Genomic DNA, 23,989 nt, shown 5'->3' with positions numbered 1-23,989 from the left:
GAAAATGACTGGAACAGTGTTTTATTCCTGGAAAATAAATCAACCAAAACAGCTGTGTTGTATTAAACATTGTTTTCTACTTATAGAACAGGACCTAAACAGAAAAATGTGGAGGAACTGTCTTTCCCAAGAACACAACACAAGGACCCCGGCCAGGGCTCGAACTGAGGAACGCTCGATCCAGTATCCAACGCACTAACCACATAGGCCACCATGTCTCCAATTTATTATCATTATTGTTAAATATTTGCAATAAAAATGCAAAAAGGTGGATATCAATTGACTGACTCACCACCCCACGAGTTCCCTTTGTCGTCTTGGATTGTCAAACAAGCGTCGGGTTTGTTTGTGTTGTCATAATACGTGACTGGCATAAATGGAACTTCCGTTGCATGTATCATGGAAGCACTGTCCCTCACTCGTAACCATTCCTCCTCAGCTATACCGTAAATTTTTGCGCTTTTGTCCAACTGATACTTCATGTAAACCTGTCGGTTTCTTGCCACTCCATAAAGTGTCCTCGTTTTCTTGTCGTAACCCAAGATACTTAGCAAGCGAGCTCCAAGACCTTGATGATGAAAATGCATGAAGTCAGAATGTTGTCAGAAACTGAAAATGGGTGGCTCTTGGGCGAGAGGGGTTGGGGAGAGGGTGGGTGGGAGGGGGAGGGCACAGGGGGAGAGGGCACAGAGGTAGGCTTTTATGGATTGTGCTCCTAAAAGTGGCATATTATGCTACTAGCAGTGCTCAAAATTTTGCCAAATTATGCAAAAATTATGCCAGAATTCCCAAATTATGCTTCTGATTTCCGAAATTATGCTCACAAAATGACGTAGATTCTATACATAGAGGTGCGCAATAACGACACCAAATTATGATGTTTTTTAAATAAACTGTTGTTGTAAATTTATTTGTGTTTATGGCAGTTTATCACGGCCGTCAGCTGTCCAAATTAGCTGCTCGCATCTCTAAACCGTTTGTAAAATGCCTCCAACGACTTAACAATCACAATTGTATAGCTAAAACACGCATTGCAACAACAAACTACCTAAATTTCATTTATTTCTGTAGAAAGTACACCATATTTACTACATTTTATGAATTTATGCTCCAAAAAGTGCTAAAAATTGCTAATTTTGCCGTGGCAGTGCTCGTTTCACAAATTATGCTTTTTAGCTCCAATTATGCCAAAAATTATGCTAGCACAATCTATAAAAGCCTACACAGAGGCAGGTAGCAAAGAAGCTAAGAATGGGTGGGTTTCAATTGGGCCATTAACAGGTACCGCTCGGTTGAAATCCGACTTAATCATGATAACTTTAACCCTCGGACGTACAAGCAAACTCACACCCCCACCATCGTACAAGGGGGGGTGGATGGAACCCCTCCCCGGAGTTTTCGTTATATTAAGGCATAGCGAAAATATTTTGCACTGAGAAGAAAGCCCTTAGCTTACTCTACAAGATGACATAACTTTAATTGGCTGTGACGTCATATGACGTCACGTGACGTCATAAGGGCCGCCATCTTGGATCCGCCATCTTGGATTTCAACATTTTCTTAGAAAGTCACAAAATAACGGAAATTGATGCAAAATCAAGCCAGAATGCTTAGGGAATGTAAAAATAAACAAATTTTGCACTTCTGTTTAAAAAAAACTGGAAAAAATCAAGAAAAATGTTAAAAATGACGATTTTTGGCAAGACCTGCCTGTATTTATGACGTTGCCATGGCAACGTCAAATACCATGGAGACATGGTTGACATATCAAAATTTCTGCAAAGGATGAATGAACAGCTACTGAAAGTTTCAGCATTGTAGAGTAAATCATTTTTTCAAAATTTGGGAAAAACCTTATGGGGGGGGGGGTGGCATCCACCCCCCCCCCCCCCCCCTTGTACGTCCGAGGGGTCAACTCAACATCTCATTTAATACGACTCATCGACTAATCAATCAGACGATCCGAAATTCAGTAGTGTAGCAGCCCTCGTAAGCTTGTAATTCTACTGGTCCTCTAGTGTAGCAGTTGCTATTGTTTTGGGTGCTACGGAAATTGATCCTGCTGTTTGTTTTGCTATTCTCTCGAAGGGTAGCGAGCCATTCATGCGAGGCCTTGCCAGATAGGGCTGCTACTGCACCCGTGTATTTTCCGAACTTTCTAACACTCTTTATTGGTACAGTAAAAAAAGGTTTACTCTGCGTAGAAAATTGTTTTAATACTATAAAGTTTTCACCTTTAGAAGTCAGCGTCCAGTTGATTTGTACTAACCTGTCCAGCGCACCTTACTGTCTGTTCGTGTCAAATAATAGCAGTAATTGATACTCTTTTTTCGTCTTGAAGAAAAGTATCTGAGATAATAATAATAATGAAAATAGGCTACGTTAAAGTGGCTATTGAAAAGGCTAAAACGGTCAATTCTTGTACTGCAAACGGGGGATCAATTTAGGTTTCTGGGAAACTGCTCACCTACCCCTCCCAAAACCTAACATTAACCCTTACTTATCGCTTTGGGCAAAATGTTAGGTTTGGGGAGGGGTAGGTGAGCAGTTTCCCAGAAACCTAAATTGATCCCAAACGGACACAGTTCCGTTATCTGGTAGACTAGAAAAGAAGTTCATATCGAGTAAGGGTGAATAGAGGGTCCTGAAGGGGGTTGGGTAAATCCCATTTCCCAGCCCTAGTTTTGCCCTAATCATATTTCCCAGTCTATTTTTGCCGAAAATTTACGTCCCGTTCTGTGATTCACAGTCCCCTTGACCTAAATCCGATTTTTCCAGTAAAAAAGGCAAATTCAGGAGCAAATCCCAATGCCCATGTTACTCCTTTAGGCCCTTTGAACAAGAGCTTGCGTAACCTCGTTTCCAGGGTATCTCTCTCCCGTCCCCAGAGGGAGAGAGAGAGACCTTGGGAACGAAGTTGGAGCTTGCGTTTTAAACGACAACTATCACTGTTCCCTAGCAACCGACAAAAATGTGTTGTTATTGTTGTTGTCGTTGTCTTTCCAAAAATCACTTTGCTCTTTTACAAGTTGTTTGTTTGCATTAACGTTAAAAAAAAAAAAAATCACGTCATCAATAATTTTGCAACCTTTATTTTTGGACGAAGGAACACATAATATAACTGAATATTAGGACTAGTACGCTATTGACATAAATATCACCTACGAAAGCACATCGGCGTTGCAGAACAACACCAACCCGGAGCCAGGCACTACAAGAAAACTTCTTTTTAACACGGGGAGAAATTCTGAAAAGCCAGAAAAGAAAAAAATAAAGAAAATATTAATCAAATTTAGTTATTTCGGGCAAAATACTACTACATGTAGATAACATATTGTTAGCTTGACTATGCACGCCATTTTGTAACGCATTGCGACAAATTAAAAGATATATATTGAAGATAAGATAAGAAACTTAATTACCGTGTCTGTGTGTTTAGCCCTTATGGACTAATTGGGGACACAATTAAAATACCTAGAATACTATTAATAATGCTAAGCTAAAAATATTTAAAATACTTAACTAAAAACTAAAAACTAATATTTACAATGTCTTAAGCGCTACAGAGTTTGCAACAGTTACTATTGTTCTCCACGTAGTCCGATAGATTGAGTTTTCTTTGAATTGTTTACGGAGTAAGTTGTTATATTCGGTTGCGGAAATCATTTCGGATATTTACGAAGACCGACTGACTGACTGACTGACTGACTGACGGATTGACTGACGGACTGACTGACTGACGGACTGACGGCCTGACGGCCTGACGGCCTGACGGACTGACGGACTGACGGTCTGACGGAATAACGGACTGACGGACTGACGGACTGACGGACGGAAGGACTGACAGACTGACGGACTGACTGACTGACTGACTAACTGACAGATTGACTGAGAAGATCATCCTGAAAATTTAAGGCTATTTCTTTGGACAATTTTCAAACATGATCGTTATAAAGTGAATCAGATTCTGAAACGATAACTAATGTTGCTGGCCTATTTGACTCTTTTTTTGCTATAACTGCCACATTTGCCGGAGTTAATTACGAGAAGGCTCTGTCCAAAGCCATATGTCTCATCCGGGGGAGGGGGGGGGGGGGTGGTGGATGGTTAGATTCCTTACATTCGTTATTCAGGTTTGTGCCGCGCAAAAATTAAGAGAATGGTCCTCACGCCATTTTGGGTTGTAATAAGGTATGTCTTGCGCATGGTCGACAATAAGGTATAATTATTGGAGGTAATTAATATCTATAACACTGCTTACAACTGCTTCAGAAAGTTCTTTCGTCGAAGCGATAAAAGAATTAGATAAACTTCGGTAATGTATTGACATTCTCTGCCTTTGTTATTCTTTGAACGCACGATTACACTCCGACCTTTACACTTTCGGAAATTGCCCCCCTTCCGAGAGGCGATGCGGATGAGTGAGTAAGCAAGCTCGTATGATTTGTCATTTTCATTTTTCTATGAAAACGTTATTGATATAAAGTTTATGCTTTGTTTAATTAATTCAAAAGATCATATAGACAGATAAAAGACATGTAATTTATTGTATAGTATGTACAACCACCTATATTGTCTAGTTACCGCTATTTATGGTATTTTGAGTCCAGATATCTTACCAGGTTTTATCTTCTCATTTACTTGTCGACCATACAGCTCCACTCTCAAACAGATGCGATTAACGTACGTTTTGGCAAGGAAGCGCACGTATTGCGCTGTGATTGGTCGAAGCAACTTGTGTTTTACTACCAGGTTTTCCACCATATTACCAAGAAAAAGCTAAGAAAATATTTAATAACATAAAATGCAGCATAAACTTAACATTTAACTTCATTTCCTTTCTTAAAACATCCGCGGCGAGCACATCATAATAATAATAATTTAAAAATAATCTAATTTTTATAGCGCTAAACTAGTCTTGAAGCATGCGTGACGTTTGACGTAAAAAGTTAAATGGCCAAGCTCCCAGCAGTTAGCTGTAACTCATGGAGCACCCGACGAGAGCGCGAAGAGTCAGGGACTCCTGTTGTTAGGCGTAAATTTTTTTAGTGGCTTTTCTCGCCTATCAAGTAGTATCAAACTCATTATAACTTTCATTTATATAGCTTGACAAGGTTACAAACGTTTACAACTGTAGTTATGTACTAAGGTAACGGATGTAAAATAAACTAACCATAAAAATGGAAAACAAAAGGACACGTTTGAAATTTATTAAACTTTTTACGTATATAACCCCTCTCGTGTTTCGCTTACGGTAATTTGCGTAAATTAAGAGAAAAAAATTGCTGCAAGATTGTTACCATCAACATAGATGTGAAAAATTATTGTTTTATAAATTTCATTAAAGAAAAAGTAACCTTGGTTTCATTTTTAAATGTATTGAATGTATTAAAATCCAGATTCATGAAAATATAGAAATTTTACGACGTGTCCCGTGCATTAATCAAAATGAAAGAAAGAGATTGTATATATTGGAAACTAAATCCCGGCCGTTAGAAGTTACCTTTCTCTCTCCATTCTGCTTGTAAAACTCGAACTGACCACCTTCAGTCAAGCTGTACTGTAAATAATATGACGTAATGCCTTCTAACTTTTGACCATAGGAGTCTACATGTTTGTTCTGAGTTGCCACCTAAACAAGAACAAAATAACATTACAATTTAAAATTGTTTACCCCATCCGTCCGTCTGTCCGTCCGACTATCTGTCCGACTCTGTCTGTTCGACTATCTGTCATTGCCGACCGGTTAGCTCAGTTGGTAGAGCGACGGACTACAGTGCGGGAGGTCTCGGGTTCGAGTCCCAGACCGGACCAACACTCAGGGTCTTAAAATAACTGAGGAGAATATGCAGCCTTTGCAATAACATCTGCAAATGGTTAGATATTCTAGTCTTCTCGGATAAGGACGATAAACCGTAGGCCCTGTCTCCTGCATCTTTAGTGTTATGGTCAGCAGGGGACGTAAAAGAACCCACACGCTTATCGTAAAGAGTAGGGCATGGAGTTCCCGGTGTTGTGGTCTGCTCTTTGCCCGTTGCATTCTGCTTACTGTCAAATGCTCGGAGATATTAGCTGTATAAGCTACTCTTCAAATCCCAGGGTAAACAAAGTGATGATGATGATGTCTGTCTGTCTGTCTGTCTGTCTGTCTGTCTGTCTGTCTGTATGTCTGTTCGTTCGTTCATCCGTTCGTCCGTCCGTCCTTCCGTCCGTCCGTACGTCCCTCCGTACGTCCGTCCGTACGTCCCTCCGTACGTCCGTCCGTACGTCCGTCCGTCCGTCCTTAAATCCATCCATATATCCATCCGTACGTCCAAACTCTCATTAGCATAAAGCCTGGTTTTCACTAGCGAAGCAAGCACAAGCGCAAGCATAACAGTTCTTATATCATAGAGAAAACGGCTTCAACGAAAGCATAAGCACAAGCGCAAGCACAAGAACAAGGATCAAAATTTTTCCTTTTCTTGTGCTTGCGTTCATGTGAAAACGAAATACCGCATACGCACAAGAAAATTGATTACGTCTAGCCGTGTTTTGGCAATTAAAGCGCTCGTTCCAGTATTTGAACAAAGTTGCAGGCCGCGGTTGATTTTGATAAACGTTTTCTCCGGTTGTTCGGAGGAGTGTAGACAAAAAAAAGGAACACGCGTGGGCTCGAGTATCGAAGAAAAAGAGATGAATTCTTTAATTTAAAATATCTATAACCCTCCTTTTTTGTAGTCGCTGTCGCTGTCTTCGTCACAAGAGCAGAAGAGACAACAACACTCGACGCCAGCGAGTTTTTGCCGCAATTTGCCTTGAGAACGTAGCCGAGAACAGAGCCTTCTAACTTGTAAACATATTCTTATTCGTATTCTTATTTCACCTGACACAAACTTCGTATGCTTGCGCTTGTGTTTGCGCTTGGTCTTGCGTCGCAAGTGAAAACCAGGCTTAAGCGACCACTCAGAATGTCAAGCCACTGTGATCGCCTACGAATGGGCGCACTAGAGGGGCCTTTTGTTCAAGTCGTAGCCTGCAGTCGTTAACATTTATGCATAAATCCTTTCGTAAACTCCAAAACGTTTCTTTTCAAAAAACACATCTAGTAATAGAAGAAATATTTCCTTGCAATTTGTTCAGTTCAATTTGCAAGCTGCAATTTTAGCAGTGTCACGATGCAGGATACAAAATGTATGCTGTATGATGTCTTGATGAATGATGCATAATTTATGTACCACTATACGAAAAATTCATATTTAGCGTTTCTAAAATCGCAAAGCTTGTTTGACTGACGCATTGCACTTCCGGAAAAGTTTAATTCTTGGTTGTTAAGGTTGAATTGTAATATTTGGTACATTATCATTATTTTTTATTTTGATCGTCATTATACGTTCCTTTTTCGAGGGTTATGTTACATAACATACCTTACTAGGCAGTCATTTTACCTGTAAATCTGGACAAACCTGTTGAATTAAGTGTGACGTAAGCAGATCAATCTGTAGGTATTCCGACACGCTGTTTTCTGCCATGCACCATGCCGAGTTGGAATTCAGTCTTGCTCTAAAGGGTTCAGTCAGTGAATTTGACGAAGACGAGAACTGGTGATCTAAAATGTCGCCTGACTCCACCCCCAAGGGGTTTCCATAGTCTGAAATAAAAAAAGTAAAAATTTATACCCCCATTCACAAATTTAACGTACTGTTTATTCGTCCATAGCAGTTCTTGATTATTTGTCGTTTTAAGGTGATTCGGAGTCTTCCAAAATAACTATGTGTTTGATTTGGCTTGCGTTTGCCGAGCCCTGCGCGCGATTAGTAGAAAATGATCGTACAACCTTGTCTGACCAAAAAACCAGATGTGCTGTTAGAGCAGTTTTTAATTGTGTCGTAAAACGAAAAACAAAGTTATCACTCTAGCCAATCACAACGAACGCAGACAATTCAATGAACCAATCAAAACTCGAAGTAAATTCATGTAACCGACACGCTGCGCGGGAAAACATGCGCAAGCGAGTCACGATAAGTTCTGATTTACCTCTGATTGGCTGAGAAATTGGCGCGAGAGTTTTAAAACAATCAGTAAGCGTAGAAATGCAAAAAAGTGTAATGCGAATTACTTTCGACACTCAAGCGAAAACCGCTCTAAATCAGCAGAACAAAACCAAAAGCAATCAGAAATTGGGTTCGCGGCTTTTCCCTGCTTGCCGCATTTTGCAAGAATTTACTTGGTTGGTTGGTTCATATAGATACCCGGGCGCAATGTGATTGGCTAGCTGCTGCTTTTTGTTTCACAAGAGCAATAAAAGTAACATACCAAGAGGACCTTTTGTTGCGATGTTTTCCAGTACACAGCCATAGACCTCAAACTTGAGTTTTACTTTGCCCAACCAAGAATTTGGATTTATTCGGACAAAACGCGCCCTGATAGGAGGGTTGATAGCAACGACGGAAATCAAGTCATGGTCGTAATTTACCGGGAACTCCTAAAATAAATAACACAAAGGATAAGGAAACATTATAGGTGAAAAATATTATTAGCCAGATTTTATTACTAAATATTCTAAACCCAACAACGAACAACGAAACTTATTTCAATACAGTTTCCTGAACTATTTTGCTTAACGATTTATTTTTTTCGCAGTTTTATCAAATCAGCGTGCGTGTTTACGCTGACGCAAGCCCGCAAAATTCAAACTCACTCAAAGTAAACAAATGAATCACATTACTTTACCATAAATATATTACACATCTTACTGAGATAAGACTAGAAAATAGACACGGAATTATTTTGAAAAGCTTTAGCTTTGACTTCACGTGAAAAATTGAAATAAAAATTTGACGGTGTCGAAGATAAGGCAAGTCCTTTTTATAAGGCGCCTTTGAGCTTAACTATTAAGAATCTATGACTTTATTGGTCAGTTAAATAACTAGAAAATGAATTGATTTTCGGAAGTTACTCGGTTACAGCCAGCTTGGAATATTTTTGTGGGAAGCTTGTGATTATCAAAATGTTTCGTATATAATGGTTAGCGCACTGTACTCCTGATCCTACCGGCCCGGCTTCGAGCACTGGCCGGGTCACTTCTTTGTGCTCTTGGGCAAGACACTTTACTCTCACAGTGCCTCTCTCCACCCAGGTGTATAAATAAGTACCGGCAAAATTTAACTGTTAAGGAAATTGTCGAAATTATGCATTGGTGGACTAGCATCCCAACCAGGGGAGGAGAAATACTCCTAGTCCCTTCACGCCACGGAAACCACAATAAGCTCCGGCCTGATGGGCCACTAGGCTCGAATTTTTATACGTATATATGTTAATTCCTTTCGCGGTGCAAATTTGGCTGTTATGGCAAGGCTGTGTTTAGACGGGTAGCAAGAGTTGCACACTTAACAATTATAGTGGTAAAAAATCAACTTACCAACGCGTTAAATGTCCGCCCATGATGCGTTGTCCAGTGAATTTCATCATCGCTGGTATAAAGGCGAAACGAAAGGACTTTTTCGTTCTCAAACGACTTTACTGCTAGCTTCTCGAATTCAGGTTCAATGAAAATGAAAAAAAAAAAATGGTTTTGAATAAATAAACCAAAACATTGTTACTGTATTACAACGAGCAACTAGCGAAACAATTTAAATTTGTTATTAAGAAACTTTAATTTAGAAATTTTAATTTTTGGGACTGAGAATTTCAATTTGAAATGGAATACTCCAAAAAATTACACTCTCTTTATCAGTTAACGCAAAAAAAGTTTACGAAGAAATCAAAATGATAAGCACAGCGTTCAAGTTTCTGCCACGTAGAAAAGTCAATGTAAAGGTGGGGATCAAGACGCACTCGGCGATGTGTTGCAGCGACGTGTCGCCTCGTGTGACATGTGACAAACTATGTCGCTGCGACAGATTGTTGTCGCCGCGGTCGCCGCGACGTGTCGCACGAATTCAAGCTAGTTTGAATTTGTGCCACACATCGCAGTGACAAAATGAGCGATAGCAGCGTTGTCGCAGCGTGTGTACACGTCTGCGACAAATCGCTTCGACAAAATATGAATTGACCAACGAAAGTGCGTCATGTATTTTCGCCATATTATTGAATATGGGAAACTAGTTCCATTCCCACTCTTCCAAATTCGTTGTTTGTGCACCAAACAAACACGTTGTCGCAGCGACTTGTTTGTAAGCAGTACACACGGAGCGACTTGTCGCAGCGACCTGTCGCTGCAACTTGTCGCATAGTGTGTCCCGACCTTAAATACCACGAGACAATATATTATTTTGTTGTTTTCCTAAATGTTATACTACTACCTATCCTTTCGTCCTGTTAATTCTCTTTTATTTTCGCTGTTTTCTTTTGTTTTTAAAAAACTCATTTGACTAGACAGGCATATTCTCATTATGAGCTCAAATCAACTATCAAGAAATTATAATTCTAATCTTTTTTCGAAACTTCAGAATCATAAAGATAATATATACTAATGGTAATACAACTCACCATTTCAAACTGTACTTTTTTGACGAATTCCAATGAAATGAATGTATTTCTACTTCTTACTTCATTGTTACTCCCTAGCCAGAAGCTTGCCAGTGACAGCGTCGCATAAAAAGGCGAGCGTCCACTCGCCTGCTCCGAGGGTTTGGCAATCGTAGAAGCTAAAATGTGGCCTTCCTTTAACACGGTCTGTAACGATTCAAACGACTCACAGGCTGAAAGATAGTTGTAATTTTTGTTACGTAAATAAGTAAACATTTCTAAATGTTACTGTATTTATTTACACCTAATTCGAACCATTTGTGTTAGTTGTCGAGCTAGCAACAACTTAAGGTGGCTGAATACAGTTTCTGCGCGCTATCTAGGTTCTATAAATAGATTTAGCCAAGCCTAAAAGAGGAGCTCCCAATTTAGCACTTGAGCCCGCCATCCAGTGTAAACCATTATTTGGTCAGCAGTAAACTTAAAAAACATTCGACCTCGATGAGTTCTATATGTGAGCCTGCGATGTATTGGTCGGCGAATACCTTGTTTTGACAGCTGTCAATTGACATGGATGTCCAATATCAAAGATGTAAGCTGGCGTTAACCATAACCTTAAACCGATTTCTGGAGTATGGCCGCTATGTTGGGACAACTTCGTCGCACGCGCCCGCGAGCCATGCCGCTAGCCATGATGACCATGAAAAACCAAAAGCATGGGTCTGTTAACTTTCTACAAAACTTTTCACCAAACAAATTAAAATAAAAAATTTTACACAACCAAATAAATGGGTATGGGCTCTGCTCTGCGGCCCTTCGGGCCGCTGGAAGCTCCGCTATTACTATGACTATTTCGTGGTTGCTTTACAACATTTATTAACAAAACAGCACCAACTTTTACAACGCCTTCAGCATCTTATTACTCTTACCAGGAGTGTAGATAATAAGATAATAGGGAAACCATTGTTCCTCCTCTTCAGCAGGCTGGTTGCCTAGCAACGTGTATCTTGTACGGAACCACGTGGTAACGTTGTGTGTTTCTCCTTGCCGTATTTTGTTATTGGGGTCGATGAGTATTCTGACTTTCAATGCAACGACTTTAGAGTTGTTGAAACTGTCAAACTGGAATATAAAACCACATTATTATTGTAAATCTCGATAAATCTGAACTATAACAAAATTCCTTTAGACTAAATTCGGCTTCCAAAAGGGTAAAATTATTCAAGAAGCTCTTTCTTGAATAGGGACGTGAAAGGAAATTTAGAGGTGAACAATAAAGACGATAGAGTGTTTTTGTCTCGGAACTCTCGGTATGATAATTTTCCCTTTCAAATCTCGAAAGCTAAGTTCCCAGTTTAAAATCCACACAAACAATTTGAGCCTTGCTAAACTTGGATATATTTTTGCGGAAACATTGTTTCTTGTCATGTTTCCTAGGTGGCTAAATTAGCGGAAAGCAAGGAAGATGTTTTGCTGCCCGGGTGGCTAAACTAGGGAACAATGTTCCGGAAACAAATCGCTACGCATGCTCAAAAATTAATCAACATTACTTCCATGGTGGCTAAACTGGGCAACATATGTTTCGGAAGCAAAATTTGTGTTCGGGAAGCAAAAATGTTGTTGTTGACGTGAAGCAGAAACATTTTTTTTGTTTCCGGTCGGGCAGCTTTACTGGGAAACATTTGCGTCCGTAACAATGTTTCTGCAACAATGTTTCCTAGTTTAGTCAGACCTTTATATTATAAAAGATCCTTTAGTATGCAAATATTATGCTCGGGCCACCTGTGGACGCAGGTGGTAATCACTTGAAAGTCTATTATGTTCAAGCTGCTATTCCCTAGGTTGTAAAAGAGTCTTGTCGTCCTCTCTTTAGGCGATACAATGTCGTCCAATAGAAAACTGCGTTTCAGTTGGGGGTATAAAATTTGTTTTACCTGCAGCATTTGCTCGTTCAGAAATGTTTCAGCGACGCCTGCGTATTTGCTGCCTGTAAATTCTTTGAGATTAATGAATTCCAGGAAAGGTGGTCCAAGCCACTGAACTTTCAGTCCAGCAACAGTATGATTAACATGGTGCTTGATTAAAAACCGCATTCCAATCCAGACTTCAAGGCTAGTAAGTAACAAGAAATAGTTAACGGACGATATACAAAAAAAAAAGTTAAAAAGAAGTAAAAAATACTGGGAAATTAATCCACGGAAGATTCGTTGCTGTATTGTAATTGCCATCTGTTATCTTTCATTAATTTCTATTTTGTTAATATTTTGTCCTTTTGAGTGTTTACCATTCATTAATGGAATAGTTGAGAGAGCGAAAGTAACTGAAATCAATTGCAACTATATAATAGTGAAGCATGGTAAGCAAATACAATGTCTGTCAGTTTTCACACTAAAGACAGACAGTCGTTTTAGTGCGAGAACGGGACGAACACGATTATGAACGTACAAGTCGTCTGAATGTGTCCGTCGATTTGGTCGTTGTTTACCTACTGCCCTGCCCATTCCTGCTCCATACTACATCCTCGGCCAAGATTCTCTTTCTGTGTGGTTGCTTTCCATTCCGGTGCACAGAGCTTTGTGCTGTCACACAACACCCAATCGACAAAACGTGCATTTTTTTCTCATCTTCAACAGTGCCGGCTTGGTTTAAAGTTTAGCTTGAATTTTAATTTTCAAGGGCACAGGATGTAACGATTTAATCGAAAACAAAGGATTGAATGTAATATGCACATGCTTGAATTTTAATCGTGGCTAACAGGTAAGATATAAATTTTTGTCAGTTGGAAAAAAAGCAATTCTAAAATTTTATTGTATACCTATTAGATTATTGCCAAGATGAAAATTCTCCCCCAAACTAGAAGTAAACGTCCTTATAAATTAGTCCATGGAAAACGATTTTCCCCAACCTTGACGTCTTTGTCATGCGAGCGAAGTTTTGTGAACATCCGATTTCGTTGTTTTGAAGTCGCCGACAACGAAAATTGTTAATTTCGATTATTCCAAATTGAAGCGGTCTTTTAAAAACAAACTACACCACGTTTAGTTACTTGATAATACCTATATATGGAAAAATATGAGTGAAAACAAAATTTTGACCATGGACGCAGTCTGCTTGATTTTTCGTGACATTCTTAACAGTTTCCCCACCCTACGATATACTTCAAATCGAAAAATCTTTTCCCTTCTTCATATCTTCAGCTTGAAAAAGGTATCCTTCTGGAGTGGATCCTTTCCGTATAGTCCCTGCACTAAACGTAACACCCCTCTCAGGGGTATATCATTCATCAATTTTGTAGCTACTTACCCAGAAAAGAAAGGGCCAACTTCAAAATTTTTCTTTACTTCTGCCTAAGAAAATATAAAATCCAGCTTTCAATGTATAAACAAACAAACATACAAACAAGCAAACAAACGAATGAATGAATAAATAAAATTGAATAAATTGCAAAAGTTAAAATTTTGAACTGTTTCCAGGGTTATTTCGAGGTTAAATATTTTATAATCGACGTTTCTACCAGTTTTACTGGTCTTTTTCAGGTTGTTTCAAAATGTTATCAATATGGCGGCAAGTTTTAGGAAATACGATGAATAAATTGTGTAACACATAACAGCCTCACGACCGAAAATCCGTGGACCTAGCACTCCCGATCCAATTAGAATTTAGAAATGCTTGTTTCTGTGGAAGGAGGAAAACCAAGGAGGAGAACCAACAGAAACCTAAACGCAAATATAAAACCAGAGCCTGGACCACATAGGTGGGAGGCGATCGCTCCTATCATTATGTTATTGCAACGTTCCCAAAGAATATGGAACACAAGAAGTTGCGCATATATAATACTTCTAATTTACGTCATCAAAGGCTCCAGATAAAGGTTGCATTGCAATGTTTTGTCAGAAGTCCTTAAACTTCAATAGCCTTAAGCAGATTAGACACAGTCAAGCTTCTACATCATGTTACCAAAATGCTAAAATTTTGCCCCGGGGGGGGACTCCCATATTAAAGGGACGGGGATGCTCGTCGGAAATTTTGAAAAGAACCCCTAAAAGAGACCAATCTGGGCGTGGCTCAAGCTATTTTAGACCCCTAAACGATACCAAAATTCTGAGAAAAAGAACTTATATTTGTATATTTCTTCGTGTGCAACCCTAAACGAGACCCTGACGGCTTAAAATATTGTCATTTTCGTGCATTTTCCCCAGAACACCCTAAGCGAGACCCAAAGTCCGAAATTTATACCCCTAAGCGAGACGACGAGCATCCCCGTCACTCTCATATGGGAGTCCCCCCCCCCCCCCGGGAATTTTGCCCTTTGAATACCGAAAGGCCGAGGGGTTATTCTTTGGCTATCTTTACTATGCACATACTAAGAGTATTAAACTCAAAGATTACATTGATTTACCAAACAGAGGCAATGATATCAAAATCAAACAATAAGTTGTCAGCTCACAAAAAGAAATGGAGCAAATATAAAAATAAATTAGTATGCAATCCTGCACCGTTAGCCGCAAATTAAATTAATAATAGCATTGTAGAATAACATTTAAAACTGATAAATGAACTGAGGACTCTGTGTCAACTCCGATTAATTTTGTAGTATTTGTAGTGTCTGTTATAATTTAGTAATTAAAAGTAGTTTATAGTGTGGTAATTACAATATTGTATTTTATTTTATTATATTTTTTGTAGTGTTTGTAATAGTGTTGTAACTTAAACATTGTATGTATTTTTTTGGAAACTAATAAAAAATAATTAAAATACAAAAAAAAAACTATGCACATACTCCAAAATACTTCTTACCTTTAACACTCCAGTTGACTTGATTAATGGCATGTGGTAAAAAAGAAAAATCTGAAAAATATAAATTTATTCAGGGAGAATATTTACAGAAATTCTGGGAAAGTTACGAGTAAAAAAACAATTTTTCAGTTGGTGTGATGTTTGTTTGTGTTGTCGTTGTTGCTGACGACGATCTTGCTGTTGTTGTATTTTTGCTTGTCAATGTTGGGAAGGAGGGGAAACTGTGAGATCACATTGTCTTTCATTTGCAATAATACCCACCGAAATAAATGACAGGAGTGCTATGAAGCGGTTCGGCATGGTCGCTATTCTGTCGGTGCAAAACCTGAAAAAAAGGACAATTTAATAAATAAAGAAACTCTGATTTCACAACTGCTTAAGTTGCGTACATAACTGCGATGATCTCTTGTGTGTAAAATCTCACACCGGCTGGCAGTTCAAATACATAAAATTTCACACATTAATCACTTTTATATGTTCTTCTTCTACGGGTGACCAGCTCTCTGTTGACTTGATAGCACAGTTGGTAGAGCATTGCACCGGTATTCCAGAGTTCATGGGTATGAGACCCATACAAGCCTAAAATTAGGCTTACAGACTTTCTTTTCCCAACTGCTTAAATTGACTCATAACTGCAATAATCTACATGCGTTAAATGAACACTCGTTATAATTACGCGTTGAAAATTTTAGTTTAAACACAATGTAAAATATGATTTATAAATTGCTTTACCTCGTTGTATACGCTGTTACCTATTTCAGGCCGATATTTAACTTTTCTCCTTGTGTTAGTCTTACATTTGTTTTCTAGCTTTTCATTTTCACTGAGGAGTAAAAGCTTCGCATACAAACCGAAAGCCTTCAGTGATTTTTCCATTCTAACAGATAAAGCGCGTTTGGATTACCTTAAATCAGATATCGAATTAAAGTTTGGCTATAAGACAAACCAGTAATTCTCTAATTTAATTCTTCTGTTAATTTGCCACAGCTTCTGTAAGGAAACGCCTGATACTGTCCAAAAAAGTCGCTATCAAAGGCGCTAGGTAAAAAGAAAACCATGTCGGCGTTTTTCGTTTACTGACTCCAGCGAAAAGATAAGTGTAATTGCGTAAATAATTGGGAGTAAAAATAGATGAAGTGTTCCCACGGAAACTGGTGTAACTGAGACAGTTTTGGGAAATTTGTATTTCCCAACACGGTTTATTTGAAATGTATCATTTTACTCTCTGCTCAAAGTTGACGAGGATTGGACAGTTTCCCTCTATCGGCTCTTCATAAATAATCTTCCAAGCTCGCCTGGCTTTACTTCAAGTAAAATCTCCCGCACTTTATATCTGAACCATAAGTTACTCAAATTCCACAATTTTTTATGTATGAAAGATGAACAAAGAAAGCTCATAATTAAAGGGACATGGTCAACATTGTCACGATATTTTAAGTGATTTTTCTGATTACTTCCAAATTGAAGGAAACCTCAAAATAATAGTTGTGTAATGTAGGAAAACAACAAAGGAGTAATCAAAACCCGAAAATAACCATGGATGGTTTCGTTTGACGAAGATTAAGACGGATTACGACTGACAAACTTGAAAAAGCTTACCAGTTTTTTTCAAAATGAGTTGTCCGTGACTGAGTTCCTTTAAGCAAAAAAACGGAACAATTTTGGCGTTTGAAGGTATGGTAACATTTTTGGACAAACAAGTTTATTCCAGTTATTCAAGATAAACCAGTGGTTAAAGTTGAAATTTCTACCAGTAAATTTTAAGCAGGTGACTGAAAGCTACAATTAATGCATCTAATTACAAAACATTTGTGTAATCAAATAAAGTAATTACATAATTTCACATTTCAACTTGTAAACATCCTTAAACTGACAATGGATGTGGCGTTTTTTTTATAAGAATGATTCATACAATCTTACTTTTAAAACACTAAATTTTCGGTGGCCCCTGTCCACCTTCATCTGAGTAAACTAAGTTCATGTTTGAATACGCCATCCAATCTGTAATTTCTTAACAGTGGAGTGTAAGCGCGCGAAAAGAGTTTTCTTTCGTTCACCACGCTGGAATCCACCGTATATTTCATTCCTACTTTTAAATGTTAAATATGTTGATAAGTTTCCTCAAGTATGTTTTAGTTTTGCGATAGCAATTCTGTTTTTCTCTTATTTTTACATAGTGTTGTCTTAAGCTTTTATTATACATGTTTATAACTAATGTATTTGGACCATAATTTCCGATTATCCGAGATAAGCCTGTGGTATCAATGGTGTTATCAAATTTGTTTTTATTCAATTCAACTAAACTTCTAGATCTTGTTATTTCGCAACGTCTCTAACCAACAGTTTTATTGTTAATTTTGTTTTCTTGTACAAAATTATTAGTATAAACAGTGAGCAATTGGAAAATTTTCTAATCGCTTTACTTTAGAATCTTCTGCAAGTCTGGATAACAATATTTACATAATTAATCAAATTTAATGTGTACTGTTACAGGTAGATTCGATTAGAAAACAAACATTGAAAAACACTTTCTTCAGACTATTCATACAAGTACAAAAACCACCTTTTCAGATGATAAAAAGTTAAAAAAGCATGCTAGGAAAGAATACAGACTGAGGTCTTAAAATACTTTTAAATAACTGCCATTAAATTGCATTGTGCACTGAACTATAAAAAGCTTTTAAAAAGCTTCCAAACTTTCACGTTGTCGAAAAATCAAGTAGTGCATTCTTTTTCACTTCAATCTCTTAAGCATGCAAAACACATTTTCCATGTTATTAACACTAGCAAGGAAATGGAAAGTAAGTGTGTTAAATCTATTTATAGTGTATATCAGGGCTGTGTGATAAATAACAGTATCAACAATGCCCGGTAATTTTAGCATTGCTTTGATTTTTTTTCGCACTACAACAAAAATTGACTTAATTTTTTTCACGATAGACGAGGCATGTCAAGAAAATTTTTGTCGTCTCATATGGAACGTCAGACAAAGGCTAAAATGTGTAATAAGACTTGTACAAGGTGCCAAAATCCCCTCGAATTTCAGAAGCAATAATTAAAACTAAATAAAATTGTAATTTCAATACAATACTAAAAACATCGTTCTAATGCAGATAGAGACAATTTTACGTTACACAAATAATCTTTTCTTTTTAGCTTTACTAACCTTTTGTAATGCATCCTTGAGCAAGCCACTTTATTACTCTAAAAGTGATTGTTTTATCTGCGCGAACAAACACTATCGAATATTGATCACACAGATTAAATAAGAGAATAATTGCAATACTCACAGCTCTAAATTCTGAAAAATAAAGAGAATATACATACTTACCGAAAAACGCTTCATTCAGTCTTCTCAATCCATGAGTTTTATTCAAGACTTCAACAAAAACACTTTCTTCATAACACCTGGTGTTATTAGATTTTTCAGTTCTCAATTATAAGTAAGTTTAATACCTCCTTGTTTATAATTCATATTAAATATTTTTATGCTAGACTCTTGCTTGCGACAGGTATAAGAAAGCTATCGAACATAGACTGGGAACTAAACCAAGTAATATTCATAATAAAGAGGCACATATCGCTATTAAATGCTCCCTCCCTAATATATAGATAAAAGTGGGAAAAATTAATGTTTATAGTTACATTTCTTAGAAATTTAGATTAAAGGAATTTGCACCATAAGTAAACAGTCCGATTAGAGTGATTAAACAAGAGGGGCTGCTTGTTTTTGTTCGGTTTTCTTTAGAGCAGTATTTTCTCTCTAGGTGTTAAAATGTTAAAAGTAATTGTTTCAGGTCCTGCTGAATACCGAATAATCTGCAGAGACAATTTTGACACAAAATAAATCTAAATTTTGATATAAACTTCACTGCATGTGCATTACGCATTGATCCAACTAAATTAGTGTTTACGACAACAGAAAGGGACTAATCTAACACTTATCTAAAAATACAAAACCGACAAAACTACCATGCAGTAATCCCATATTAAATGTGTCGCGGTATGTAAAGACATTAATAACATAGGTGACAAATTACTCCTTAATTTTGCCGCGAAATTTTAGCGTTAATTTATAATTTCACATGGCAACGTGATTAGCGGCAAGATGGCGTCCGTAATAAAAGATGTTTTAAAGCTTAAACTTTGTACATTTTCGCTTGAATTTCATCTTAGCCAGCTAGCCTTGGCCAATTTTCTACGCATTTCGATCAGCCTTGCACTTTCACGTTTAATGTTTTTCATTTTTGGCTAATTAGGACTTTCATAGATCCTGCGTACACTAGCAGCATTTTGTTCGCGGCCCAGTGCATTTTGCTCGTTTATTTCTGAAAAGTTCGCTAAATGGGTTTATATACCATTTTTAAAAGTCTCTGGCAAAAAAAATCACTCAAATTCCATCAAAATTCTTAATAAGCTTTTAAAAAGAGTGTAAAATCGATCAGTTAAGATAACAACAGGCAGTGATAAGGTGTTTAAGAGGAAATCCGCCAGGACTTCGAGTAGTTATTGGACAAAATTATGTACCAAAACTATTTACACCTGATTGCAAGCTTTTGTGTTACTGCTTCAAATATCTTATCGAAAGAAATCTTTTCTAACAACACCAAACATCGAAAACTAATTTCGAAGTTCCACTGAATTCCCATGAATCGCTTAAAATATGTGAGCTTTTGCCCATAGCTTGTGAACTTTGAATATCATTTTCTCAGACTCTGAAAAGAAATTGTTGTACCAGAATTATTTCCACCTTATTGCAAACTTTTTTGTTACTGCTTCAAATATCTTATCAAAAGAAATCTTTTCTAACAACACCAAACATCGAAAACTAATTTCGAAGTTCCACTGAATTCCCATGAATCGCTTAAAATATGTGAGCTTTTGCCCATAGCTTGTGAACTTTGAATATCATTTTCTCAGACTCTGAAAAGAAATTGTTGTACCAGAATTATTTCCACCTTATTGCAAACTTTTTTGTTACTGCTTCAAATATCTTATCAAAAGAAATCTTTTCTAACAACACCAAACATCGAAAACTAATTTCGAAGTTCCACTGAATTCCCATGAATCGCTTAAAATATGTGAGCTTTTGCCCATAGCTTGTGAACTTTGAAATTCATTTTCTCAGACTCTGAAAAGAAATTGTGGTACCAGAATTATTTCCACCTTATTGCAAACTTTTTTGTTACTGCTTCAAATATCTTATCAAAAGAAATCTTTTCTAACAACACCAAACATCGAAAACAATTTTCGAAGTTCCGCTGAATTCCACTGAATCGCTTAAGACGATTTCCAAAATGGCTACACGTGAGATTTTGCCTATACCTTGTGAACTTTGAAATTCATTTTCTCAGACCCTGATAAGAAATTGTTGTTGGTGTTATCACGGATAATTACTTACATCTTTACCTTTTATCAAGGGTAGGAAATAACGCAATATGATTTAAATTATTCTGGTACTTGATTTTTGTCCAACTTTAATAAATATTACTCGACTTCCTAGTGGATTCCGTCTTAAAAGCTCTTATAAGGTTTATTTACGAACATAAATGAAAAAAGGCCCAGAAGGAAAAACTGTTGTAGTTTTGTAAGTGCTTTATTGAAAAATGTAAATACATGTTATATTTCATGTGAAACCCGTACCAAAGTGTGCCCGAAGCAGTGTGTTTACATAAACGCTTGTTTATTCATATAGCATTTGCTTAAAGTTGTATACATCTCATTCGAAAAAGGTTGTCGGAAAAAAGCACAAAAGTGCACGCGACAAGACTGAAAGGTAGTATGGGTAGAAGTAGAGTGCTACTGCACGTTTTGAACAAAATGGCGACCCACTACCTTTCGGTCTTGTCGCGTGCACTTTTGTGCCTTTTTCCGACAACCTTTCTCGAATTAGCTGTATAGCAATTGTTCCTTCCACTTATTTACTTGATGCCTATTCTAACCAGTATGTACAGAAAGTTATTTTCAACTTTAGGAATCCTGACCAAGCTTAAAAATGTGTCCCTAAAGTTTTAAAGTTTTTCAAATTGAAATCCATCCATTCAATTCAAGCAAGTCTTCGGTATGCACTAAAAACCCGAACGAAACGAACCAAAACAACCGATGAACGAAAATGAAGAAACCTAACCAACAAATAAGCCAACCGTAATTCAACCGTAGTGAAAGCGAACCGCAAGCAAACCTGAGTAAAACCTAACCGCAAGCAAGTCGGGATGAAATCCTGTGGATACGTTTCGTTTCGATGGTTTCGTTTCATTTCGGGTTTAATTACACGCCTTTTTCTTCGATTACTTTTCTGCAAAGTTAAATGCTTAATTGATTAAGTCGTTTTAAAAGCCTGACTGACACTCACTAAAGCTAACTAGTGCATATAACTAGCTACTGTAGCATACTACTAGCTATAGTTATAGACAAAACTTCTGAGGTACCACAGCGAAGTTTCTTAAATATACATCCCCATTACGATATCATCACCGCTGTCGTATTATGAAGGCAAAAAGGGGTGAATTGCAAACCCTATTGGACATCATTAAGTAGGGGAAGAGGAGAATAAAATATTTTTACCTGCTTGTAAGTCACGACATTCGCGAAACATGTATGATATTTGTTTGTCTCAACTAGTTTTGCCCAGAGTTGTAGCTACTAGAAGTATTTCTACTGGCCCTGGATCGGATGGAAATCTAATCCATCCTGGCATTTTTTTCAGGTTTTCATGACATTTATCGGTACTCATTATATACTTTGTGTATGAAGAGAAGCACTGTGCGAATAAAGTATCTTGTCAGAAGCACAACGCAATGACCCCGGTCAGACTTTGAACCTGGAGCGCTCGACCCCGAGTCCAAAAAGCTAACCATTAGGACTCCTGCGTCTCCCGCATTATCTTACAAAATCGAACCATATTTCTTATGTTTCTTATGGTCTTTGTCGTTCATTTTGAAAGTTAAAGGAGCTATGCCACGAGACGAAAAGCCTGTTTTGAAAAAGATAGTAATTTTTTCGAGCACGTCATTCTCCATGCTATGTTACGCTTACGCATCCTTCGCAGAGGTCAAACGCACTTCCCGCAAAACCGCTTCTTGTAAACATCTTCAAATTTCCAGAATCGTCCACCTTTTAAGCCAGAAGATAAGATAGTTACTAAAAAGATAACTTTTTTGACGCAGCAGATGTAATTTATCAGCTCATCATTTGGTTTGTCGAAGCCCTTTTTTAACTATCCTTCAAATTTCTTGCACATTTTCACAATCTTCACTTACTCACAAACTCTTACAAACTACGAGGCAACGAAAACTCGAAGTGGAGTTGAAGTTTTGCGTTTGATCGCTGTTAATACGCATCCTTGCCGTGCCTTGGTTTGTTCATATCTCTTGGGCGTTTCTCCAGTTCGTTTTTCAAATTGTTATTTTTAATTTTCACTCGATTTTGAAGTCATTCTCGTGACACATTAAGATAATCGTGCTAGAAAAACGTTTCAAGTGACCCTTACAATTATTTTAATAAAAACTACCGACAATCATAATATTATATTTAAAATACCCCTTCATACCCTGGTTAATACCAAACTAAATTATCTTGCTGTGCTAGAAAAGCGTATTAGATCTTAATTATTTTACCGTGCGGACAAAATTAAGCTTATTGAGACTGCACGCGTGTGTTCTAATAATTAGTAGTAAGATAAAGTATGCATTCGAGACTAGTGTTCCATCAAGCCGGTGCTTATTTTCGGTTTCATAAGCATGAGGCGACGACTAGAAGTATCTCACTCCCCTTCGGATAATTCATCGCAACGTTACGTACCCAGCGTTTAATTCGCCGGTACCCATTTATACACCAGCATGAGGAGAGACACTTCGATAGTAAAGTGTCTTGTCCAAGAACACAGCACAATGACCCTGGCGAGGACTTGAATCCGGACCGCTCGATGCGGCGTCAAGAGCACTAACCACTAGGCCCGAACAAGCCTCCCACCAAGGTAGTTTAAAATAGCGGTTTTCAATTTCAAATGATCTTGCAGTATTGTTTTATGTAACCGATATCAGGAAAATAGAAATAAGCGGAGCAAGAAGATTTAATCACTGCTTTTCAAGATCGCAAGCCTTATGTGTAACCTTATAGCGGTTTCTATAAAATACACATTTTTGTTGTTAAATATATATTGGTAAATAAGTGTCGCGAAGTTTGCATGTGTCTTTTCGCTCCGTGTCTGTCTGTCGGTCCGTTTGACTGTCTGTCTGTCGGTCCGTCTGTCTGTCCGTCCGTCTGTCTATCTGTCTGCCCGTCCGTCTGTCTGTCGGTCCGTCTGTCTGTCTGTTGGTTCGCGCGCTCTGATTGGTTAACGTGGGTCATCTCCGAGCAGCTGAAGAGAAACAATATGGCTTCTCTTGTCGCTGTGGTTACCAAAAGTAATGTTTTGGTCCGTTAGTTATTCAACTCGTGTGGTATATGTTAAAACAATTATTAAACTCAGTGTCGGTGAATGTGGTGGATATTTACCGAGCGGCGATGCGGCTCGGTAAATATCCACCACTTTTCGCCTCGAGCTCCACTTTGGTGAATAATTGTTAATTATAGCCTGGTTCACAATTAAAACATAAGAACTTTAACAAGAGCATTGGCACAAAAAACATCCACCCTTTGTGCAAAAACACAAAGCTTTAAAAGTAAGCGCAGTGCGAAAAAAAATCTGCTCAACGTTTCATGATGGCAGTCCAATACATGTTTTTTGAAAAAGATCTGGTGA

General features: G+C 37.8%; 2 protein-coding genes across 2 annotated transcripts in view; both read right to left on the bottom strand.

The window, feature by feature from the left end:
• The window catches only part of LOC144664650 (uncharacterized), a 28,767-nt gene extending 13,180 nt beyond the window's left edge, over positions 1-15,587 (bottom strand). Inside the window, exons 1-14 of the mRNA XM_078525820.1 lie at positions 15,508-15,587; positions 15,247-15,297; positions 13,753-13,796; positions 12,384-12,561; positions 11,379-11,571; positions 10,471-10,682; positions 9,401-9,508; positions 8,296-8,464; positions 7,446-7,630; positions 5,504-5,632; positions 4,620-4,779; positions 3,166-3,247; positions 2,270-2,349; positions 293-568 (exon numbers count right to left, since the gene is read on the bottom strand). Of these exons, the coding sequence (XP_078381946.1) occupies positions 293-568; positions 2,270-2,349; positions 3,166-3,247; positions 4,620-4,779; positions 5,504-5,632; positions 7,446-7,630; positions 8,296-8,464; positions 9,401-9,508; positions 10,471-10,682; positions 11,379-11,571; positions 12,384-12,561; positions 13,753-13,796; positions 15,247-15,297; positions 15,508-15,546 (1,906 nt within the window). The 5' untranslated portion in view covers positions 15,547-15,587. The remainder of the gene's footprint in view (positions 1-292; positions 569-2,269; positions 2,350-3,165; positions 3,248-4,619; positions 4,780-5,503; positions 5,633-7,445; positions 7,631-8,295; positions 8,465-9,400; positions 9,509-10,470; positions 10,683-11,378; positions 11,572-12,383; positions 12,562-13,752; positions 13,797-15,246; positions 15,298-15,507) is intronic.
• A 5,242-nt stretch (positions 15,588-20,829) lies between these two features.
• LOC144664624 (uncharacterized) overlaps positions 20,830-23,989 on the bottom strand; it is a 44,153-nt gene continuing 40,993 nt past the window's right edge. The window contains exon 24 of the mRNA XM_078525770.1: positions 20,830-23,989. This exon is cut by the window's right edge and continues 597 nt beyond it. The gene's annotated coding sequence lies outside the window, so the exon portion shown is untranslated.

Source organism: Oculina patagonica, chromosome 9 (assembly GCF_052425735.1).
Source record: "Oculina patagonica isolate OP01 chromosome 9, crgOcupat, whole genome shotgun sequence".
Lineage (NCBI taxonomy): Eukaryota > Metazoa > Cnidaria > Anthozoa > Scleractinia > Oculinidae > Oculina > Oculina patagonica.
The sequence above is the reverse complement of the archived record's forward strand: the minus strand, read 5'-3'. Positions and strand labels throughout refer to the sequence as shown.